We start from the raw sequence: 9517 nt of genomic DNA, 5'->3' as shown, positions 1-9517 counted from the left end.
ATTGGAAGTCTATTTTTTTCTTTCAGATAAAGTCATGTCCGCTTACAATGTAGAGGTAAAACGTATTTATGAATTCAGTGGCAACTTTAAAAATTTGTCTTCTAACCTAGACCAGCTACGGATCGAAATTAAAACTTCATGTATGTGAAAGCTATTCTATAGTCTGTCTATTATTTATGCAGCACGTTTGGACGATTTTAAAAAAAAATAAAAATACACATACTTGTGAAAGAAGTGCAATTGAAATAAATGAAAGGGAAAATTTCCAAGATAATTTCATTCACACATTTATCTTTTTTCACTCGGAAATATTCACAGGAACAAAAACTGATTTCTTACGGAGATTTATAGTGGGGAATGTTGACATCTTTCCTCCATTCGGAAGACACTCGAAATACCGCGCACAGTTTTTCAACGTTATCATCCGGATCGGTTGCAGTACAAAATCCCCGTAGACATCACATTTTTTTCTGTTCTTGGGTAGTGAGTGTAAACATAAAAGTAACAAACCTTACATATAGCATATGTTTTAATATTATTTTTACATGCTGTACGATCAATATACTGATTGGTGCCGATCTGTTTATGACAAATGCGTAGCTCGCCATAAGAGGTGCGTCCACTTAGATGGTGTTTACTTTGAAAAAGAGTAGTCCTGAGTTAGGGGCCTAATCAAAACTTGCGCTGTGAAAGTTACGTCAAATGACGTCGTCGTAACCGCTGGAGGCTGCGCCGAGTGCATAGACATATAAAATTCGTTTTTCCCATTTGGGAATTATCTAATGATGCTATCACTTTGCAATTTTAAATATTTGTGTAACATGTTCTTGATTAATTTGAAATTTGTGTGAAATTTCAATAATTTGTCGTTCGTTTCAAAGGAGTAAACGCAAATGTCTCAATAATTTCCAAACAACCCTCGTATACGTGTCAGCATTGTGCAAGTCCATCGTCATTTTGGTATAAAAACCCATTTTCAATTGTACTGTGTTTTAGTTCATTATTTTAAAATCAAAGAGAGCGAAATCATTCAGAGTAATGGGTTGACTCAAAAGTATTTAGATAACTCAGGAGACCTATGTGTCTCTTGATATCCTGTTTTACTTTTTGCCTCTTTTTTTTTTAATACGTGTGTGCTTTGTATGTATAAAGATGAGTTGCTAAGCATCATGAACACCGGATTTCCTTGCATGTTCACTTGATAGTTTGCTTCATACGTAGCATTATGTGATGAATCAATGCAATAACATATATTTTTTAGACACATCCTATTTATTTTCAGGTTTATTGCATGCCTTTTACGTATGAATATTTTATGAGAGTTAAATTTGTTCTTAAATTTCCAGGGAGTAAGTAGCAATTACAATTTTTCATGTCTATTTCTACAAGGTAAATTTTTTTTTACCACCTACTGTGTACATTTTAATTTATCGATTTTTTTGCTCATCTTGTCAACAATAGCGAGAACAAGTAATCAGCTGATAATTACATCAAGAATGCACAGCTACAAAATACAAGTTCTATAGTGCACGGTGTCATACCAACGCACAATGGGAAGCGAGCAACAGGAGCTTAAAATACGCTTCAACGTTCGCGGATCGCTGATCACCACGTTGGGTTCGAAATTTAGCAAGTTTCCAAATACTAAGCTTGGAAAATTAACGAAAGATGCACCGGAATACAACGAACAACTTGACGAATATTTCATTGATAGAAATCCGATGGTTTTTCATTTTATTTTAGACTTCTATGATAAAGGGGAGTTGCATCTTCCAAAAACGTTGTGCGCGGGAAGTATCAAAAACGAATTGGAATTCTGGGAAATTCAGGAAAATGTTCTACGATCATGTTGCTGGAAAACTCGATATAATGATGAAGACGATAGTGAAGCCTATGCAATGATAAATGATCTTGATTTTAAGGTAAAACCTGAGAGAATCATCAATAACGAAGGCATGGGCATCTTAAAACACGAGAGAAAATTAAGATACAATATTTGGAGAATATTGCAAAAACCTGCATCCAGCATTTTTGGAAAGGTAAGAACCATTTTCAAGCATGTGTAATATCCATGCATAAAGCTAGCGTAGAAATAAACGTTGAATAACTTCAAATACACCCATAGTTAAGGAGGCTGGGCGGTCAACAAATTCACCATCAAATTTTCCTTAAATTTTCATGTATATAAGTTGTATAGCTATGATAAACAACCTATCATTTAGAAAAGAAAAAAAATCCATGTAGAACCATTTTAACAAGACCTTGGACTTTCAGTAAGACGTAGCTATCTAATTCTTGCGTCAAAACAAGTTTAAAATGACGCGGTTTCAAGCAAAATATGCACCGATTGCGTAGGCTAAGCTCAAAAGCCAGACAAATCTTTTTGGTTTCAAAGAGCCATGGCTGAGTGGCCTACATAATGTAGAAAGGCCTACGTCACATTGCTGTTTAACACCACTACCCAAAGTCCAAGCTCTTGTTAAAATGGTTCTATTAATTTTTAGCTTTAAAATTTGAATATTTTGCTATATCTTTTTACAGAGCTCTTCTTTTGAAGAAGATAAATACAGTCTAAAAAAGACCACGACCACCCAAAACTCTTAATTAAACATTCTTACAACTATATAACTCTGACTCTACAAGCACTGACTATCTCTGTCGAAAAGCGTCAGCATAAAAGTTTTTGCCTTCTAAAAAACTTACAATGTCAACATGACTGTGTCATTTTTTGTTTGGAAAACAAATTAACATCTGATTCTAATTCTCACTTCCCAGACTCTCTCTCTCTCTCTCTCTCTCTCTCTCTCTCTCTCTCTCTCTCTCCTTGAGATAGAATTGTAAAAAATGTTATTTGTTACAAAAAATATCTAAATCGATTGAAAGATATATTACAACATGTATATCAAACATGTGCTACACCAAATGCATCGAATAAAACAGTAGCTAATTCACAAACAAATTGATTAGACCCTAACACGCATTATGGATCAAAATACTGTTGAGGCAAAGAAACTGGTAAAACTCAATACTTTCGAAGTCCCTGGGCCTTTTTAATTAAATTTTCTATATCCTTAGCTCGATATTTCCGTGTGATGAATAAATAATAATATTACATTTATTTCTCAAGAATTATGAGCTCTGTATCATACTTGCAACACGACAACTGACTCTCAAATATTCGCTGATCATTATAAATGCCTTACTAAAGAGTATTGAAATGAAAATAAAAAAATGAAATATGATTAAAATTGTGAATATGTCCCTTTACCCTGAAAAATTCTTTTTATTCCTTTAATACAAAACCTTATTCTGAAAAATCGTTAAAGTAATGAAACAAGTTAATAAAATAAAATGGAAGTCAATAAATAAGTGGGTAGTGTATTATACCAAAATATCTCTTTATTTCGATAAATAATATTAAACTTTTTTTTTAAATCCTTAATCTTTTATTAAATGTAATTTAACATCGTTTTCATTTTTTCATTCCACGGGACACGGCCCAAAATCGCAACAACAAAAAATAACCGTGAGTTCCCCACACGTACATTACAGTTCGTAATAAATAACGGAATGTTAATTTTTAACGAAGGGCCTTTGAAGCATGTTGCAGGGGACTCCTGTAGCAATCCCACTTTACTCGTATCCGTTTTAGTACTAAAAAAAAGTTTGTCTGAGCTAATGAAATATAGATCTATAATATCTTTCAATAGGTAGCAAATTCAGCGATCAATTACGTTCAGAGCTTTATCGTGACAGATAAGAGTACACTGTCAATAGTGTTGTATTTTTTTTACTGTCTTTTTGATCACCAATATCCGACACAGAGCCACAGAGCTTCCCCCCTCACATAATATGACAAATAGCTATTTGTTTATTTTTTTTCAGCATAAACGTGGTCTTTAACATAAATATTATGTCATCTGACTTACAGACACATATAGGTTATTTATGTAGGTGATTATTTATTTTTTATTTTTTTTTTTGGGGGGGGGGAGGGGGGGTGGTGGTTTGTGGGTTAATGTGTCGAGTATAAAGCAGTTAGAATTCCTTCCTCCAATCAAGTTTAAGGTCATTAGATTTATACAATCGGCCTTCTGACTGTCCAATAGGAGCAAGGGGAAACACTCTTACAGAAATTCTGTCTGAAATAATGAGAATTTTACGATGTAAAGTAAACTGATTTTATATCATGGAATAATAATACCTCGTGAATACGTTAGCTTAAAGAAGATTTAAAAAATCCTTTCTCAGCTATTTAGCATTAAGATAAGCTGGGTACTTGAAGCAAATTGATACAAAATTGGTGAGTACATACTAGTATATCCAAAAAAGAACATCTTTAAAAACATGAGAGCCTCAGTTTTTTTTTGGATTAAGTAGGTCTATACTCCATATTTTATTAAAGTCTTCTTTATAAACAATGGGAAAAAAAACAGTTTCGGTGAACAAAAGTTTGAACCGATACTCCACTATACATGTACATGTACATTAAAATGTTTTCACAATACTCTTTTGGAGGGTGCAAAAAAATAAGTAAATTGAGTACACTTATGGACATTATATTGTATAGCATATTATTACTAGTAAATATCATTTGCTAAGACTCAGTGGGAAGCAGTGGTAGACAGCACTTGTTTTTAATAGTAAACTTACTTTTCATTGCGTTTCATAAAGTAATCAAACCTACTAAGGTGGGCTTTTACGTGATTTTGTACTATAGTAAATAACATTTCTTTTACGATTCAACCAACGCACATTCCTTGGCCATCTAGACCGCCCATGTTCTTAGATTCAATTGAGTCAATACAAGAGTAACAAGTTCAATCTAATCATAATTAGACCTTAAATTCGCTCCAAATAGATTGCTTGTGTGTAGCGTTTTATTTGGTTGGCGCGGATCAAAGATCTAATTTTAATTTGTAAACAAAAATTTATCCAATATGAATGATATTATTACATTTTTACAATATAGGCTTGGTTTACACTGGTCTTTTTCTCGGTGACAGTGTCTATCCTGGTGTTCGGATTATCAACAACAAACATCTACAGTCTGCAAGACTCAACGAAACATAACGCATCCGAAGCGGAGAAAGAAGACCATTTAGCTAATACAACACTGTTCCGGCACTGTGTCCTGTGGACAGATTTTGCTTCCAACCTGATCCTGTTCATCGATTTCTTACTCCAACTGTACTCGTGTCCCAACAAAAAGGAGTTTGCATTCAATTTATTGAACTACATCGATTTATTAGTGTCTGCTCTGATTTTTCACATCGTGTACTCAGATTTGTCTCGGGTTAATGGCCATGAAGACATTATGGGACCAAGTATTTTTAAATACGTCTATGCACTTCGAGCACTGCGCTTATTTCGTCTTTTAATGCACACCAGGGGAATGAAAATCATCAAACTGTGTATCAAGGTCAATTTCATCGAGTTCTTGTTTTTCGCTGCCCTCTTTCTGACGTGTGCGTGTATATTTGCAGCGGTTATTTATTTTGCCGAACAAGGAAAAAACAGCGAGTTTACCGACTTCTTTGAATCTATATGGTGGGCTTTGATTACATTAACAACCGTTGGCTATGGTGATAAAGTTCCGGAATCTGTCTTTGGTCACGTGATCGGAACAATGGCTGCCTTTTCTGGAATTTTGATCGGTACAATACCGATCGTTGTGATTTCAAGTAATTACGGAAATTTCTACAGTTGCTACAAAGTGCGAGATAAACACAAGAAATCTAGTCTTCCCGTTAAGAATTTTGAAGAAGGAAAAGCTTCACAAAAAAAGAAACAGAAATGTAACAATTCAGGTGGAATTGGGTGTTCCAAATTTTAATGGCAAGTAGGAAAGCGTGGACAGCTGTTCTTTATCCACACTAAAGAATCTATTCGAAACAAGAAAATAATCCTTCAAGATTTAAGCTGTTATAAACTGTTGGGAAGATGTCTCGTCAGTTTTTGCAATTGTTTTGTTTTCTTAGTAATTCTTTCAACATGTTTTAAAAAGACAACTGTTCAGATAAAATTCCGCTCATCTTTCCAGGATTCAAAAAAATTTAAACGTCTCCTGAATTTTCTAGTGATTTCACGAGAGTGGCACGATCAATTTATGTAAATAGGTAAAAAAAAAAAGTTCTTTTGCATGTGATATTTATCAATCAAAGAGGGAAAAAATAAAACATTCAACAAATTATGGTGCTAAAACAATCTTACCCGGTCGATATTTTTTTTGCTGGCAGTGAGTCTTAGGAATACAATAAGATATTTAAAAACTAAACAAATACAAATATGATTTAGACTTACAATTGATTAAAGTGTGTTAAAAATAAACAAACATAAACTAATTTTGAAAAATTCGTTTAAAAAGAATTTTTTTTCGACTCGTTGTATTATGTTACTAAAGTTAACATTAACAGTGTTAACTCATTCGAATCAAACCATCTTTTAAATTAAATTAAATTAACTGCATGCATTTAAAATAAAATTTTTAATGTATTTCAAAGTGCCCATTGAGCTCTAAAAGTGACACTATATAGTTGAACTGTTTATTCCAATGCACGAGGTCGATGCTGGCACCAGGCACGTAGCTTCGGGGGGGGGGGGGGGGCTCTTTTTAAAATTTACATATAAAAAATTGAATTAAACTAAATCAAAACTATTCGTCCTGAAAAGCTTAAACTTGTGTGGAGGCATCCTCAGGTAGTGTAGATTCAAGTTTGTTCAAATCATGGTCCCCGGGGGTAGGGAGGGGCCACAAGAGGGGGATCAAGTTTTACATAGGAATATATAGAGAAAATTTTTAAAAATCTTCTTCTCAAAAACTATCTTGCCAGAACAGCTCAAATTAAAATGGGAGCATCCTCAGATAGTGTAGATTCAAGTTTGTTGAAATCATGGTCCCCGGGGGTAGGGAGGGGCAACAAGAGGGGGGTCAAGTTTTACAAAGGAATATATAGAGAAAATCTTTAAAAATCTTCTTCTCAAAATCTATTGGGCCAGAACAGCTCAAATTAAAATGGGAGCATCCTCAGGTTGTGTAGATTCAAGTTTGTCCAAATCATGGTCCCCGGGGGTAGGGTGGGGCCACAATGGGGGGGGGGGCAAGTTTTACATAGGAATATACTGAGAAAATCTTTAAAAATCTTCTTCTCAAAAACTGTTACGCTAGAAAAGCTCAAATTAAAATGGGAGCATCCTCAGGTTGTATATTTTCAAGTTTGTTCAAATCATGGTCCCCAGGGGTAAGGTTGGGCCATAATTGGGGGATCAAGTTTCACATAGGAATATATAGAGAAAATCTCTAAAAATCTTCTTCTCCAAAACTTTTGGGCCAGAAAAGCTTAAATTAAAGTGGAGGCATCCTCAGGTAGTGTAGATTCAAGTTTATTTAAATCATGGTCCCTGGGGGCAGGGTTGGGTCACAATTGGGGGATCAAGTTTTACATAGGAATATATAGAGAAAATCTTTAAAATCTTCTTCTCAAAAACTAATAGTCAAGAAAAGCTCAAATAAAAGTGGAAGCATCCTCAGGTAGTGTAGATTCAAGTTTGTTCAAATCATAGTCCCTGGTGGTATGGTGGGGCTACAATGGGGGAATGGATTTTTACATAGGAATATATAGAGAAAATCTTTTAAAAATCTTCTTCTCAAAACCTTTTAGGCCAGAAAAGCTCAAATTGAAATGGAAGCATCCTCAGGTAGTGTAGATTCAAGTTTGTTCAAATCATAGTCCCTGGGGGTAGGATGGGGCCACAATGGGGGGATCAAGTTTTACATAGGAATATATATAGAGAAAATCTTTAAAAATCTTCTTCTCAAAAACTATTAGGCCAGGAAAGCTCAAATTTGAGTGGAAGCATCCTCAGGTAGTGTAGATTCAAGTTTGTTCAAATCATGGTCCCAGGGGGTAGGGTGGGGCCACAATGGGGGGATCAAGTATTACATAGGAATATATAAAGAAAATCTTTAAAAATCTTCTCAAAAACTATAAGGCCAGGAAAGCTCAAATTTGAGTGGAAGCATCCTCAGGTAGTGTAGATTCAAGTTTGTTCAAATCATGGTCCCAGGGGGTAGGGAGGGGCCACAAGAGGGGGATCAAGTTTTACATAGGAATATATAAAGAAAATCTTTAAAAATCTTCTTCTCAAAAACTATTAGGCCAGAAAAGCTCAAATTTGAGTGGAAGCATCCTCAGGTAGTGTAGATTCAAGTTTGTTAAAATCATGGTCCCAGGGGGTAGGGTGGGGCCACAATTGAAAGATCAAGTTTTACATAGGAATATATAGAGAAAATATTTAAAAATGTTCTTCTCAAAAACTATTAGGCCAGGAAAGCTCAAATTTGAGTGAAAGTATCCTCAGGTAGTGTAGATTCAAGTTTGTTCCAATCATGGTCCCCGGGGTTAGGGTGGGGCCACAATTGGGGGATAAATTATTATACAGGAATATATAGAGAAAATCTTTTAAAATCTTCTTTTTAAAGACTATTTGGCCAAGAAAGCTCACAAATTGGCGTGTAACCATCCTCAGATAATGTAGATTCAAGTTTGTTCAAATCATGGTCACAGTGGGTAGGGCGGGGCCACAATGGGGGATAAATTTTTATATATAGAGAAAATCTTGAAAAATCTTCTTCTCAAAATTATTAGGCCAGAAAAGCCCAGATTTGAGTAGAAGCATCCCCAGATCCTATAGATTCAAGTTTGTTTAAATAATAGTCCAGGGGTAGGGTGAGGCCACAATGTGGGATGAATTTTCACATAGGAAATATATAGAGAAGATCTTTTAAAAAATTCTTCTTTTTAAAGACTATTTGGCCAGAAAAGCTTAAACTTAGGAATATATAAAGAAAATCTTTAAAAATCTTCTTCTCAAAAACTATTAGGCCAGAAAAGCTCAAATTTGAGTGGAAGCATCCTCAGGTAGTGTAGATTCAAGTTTGTTAAAATCATGGTCCCAGGGGGTAGGGTGGGGCCACAATTGAAAGATCAAGTTTTACATAGGAATATATAGAGAAAATATTTAAAAATGTTCTTCTCAAAAACTATTAGGCCAGGAAAGCTCAAATTTGAGTGAAAGTATCCTCAGGTAGTGTAGATTCAAGTTTGTTCCAATCATGGTCCCCGGGGTTAGGGTGGGGCCACAATTGGGGGATAAATTATTATACAGGAATATATAGAGAAAATCTTTTAAAATCTTCTTTTTAAAGACTATTTGGCCAAGAAAGCTCACAAATTGGCGTGTAACCATCCTCAGATAATGTAGATTCAAGTTTGTTCAAATCATGGTCACAGTGGGTAGGGCGGGGCCACAATGGGGGATAAATTTTTATATATAGAGAAAATCTTTAAAAATCTTCTTCTCAAAATTATTAGGCCAGAAAAGCCCAGATTTGAGTAGAAGCATCCCCAGATCCTATAGATTCAAGTTTGTTTAAATAATAGTCCAGGGGTAGGGTGAGGCCACAATGTGGGATGAATTTTCACATAGGAAATATATAGAGAAGATCTTTTAAAAA

The 9517-nt window shown here is 34.8% G+C and overlaps 1 protein-coding gene across 1 annotated transcript; it reads left to right on the top strand.

Moving 5' to 3' along the window:
- Positions 1–1291: 1291 nt before the first annotated feature.
- Positions 1292–6282, top strand: LOC105319371 (potassium voltage-gated channel protein Shaw). Its single transcript, XM_011416888.4, has 2 exons — positions 1292–2039; positions 4973–6282. The coding sequence occupies exons 1-2, from the start codon at positions 1551–1553 to the stop codon at positions 5834–5836; spliced, it is 1353 nt and encodes a 450-aa protein (XP_011415190.3). The 5' UTR covers positions 1292–1550; the 3' UTR covers positions 5837–6282.
- The last annotated feature ends 3235 nt before the right edge of the window (positions 6283–9517 follow it).

Source organism: Magallana gigas, chromosome 3 (genome assembly GCF_963853765.1).
Source record: "Magallana gigas chromosome 3, xbMagGiga1.1, whole genome shotgun sequence".
Lineage (NCBI taxonomy): Eukaryota > Metazoa > Mollusca > Bivalvia > Ostreida > Ostreidae > Magallana > Magallana gigas.
The sequence above is the reverse complement of the archived record's forward strand: the minus strand, read 5'-3'. Positions and strand labels throughout refer to the sequence as shown.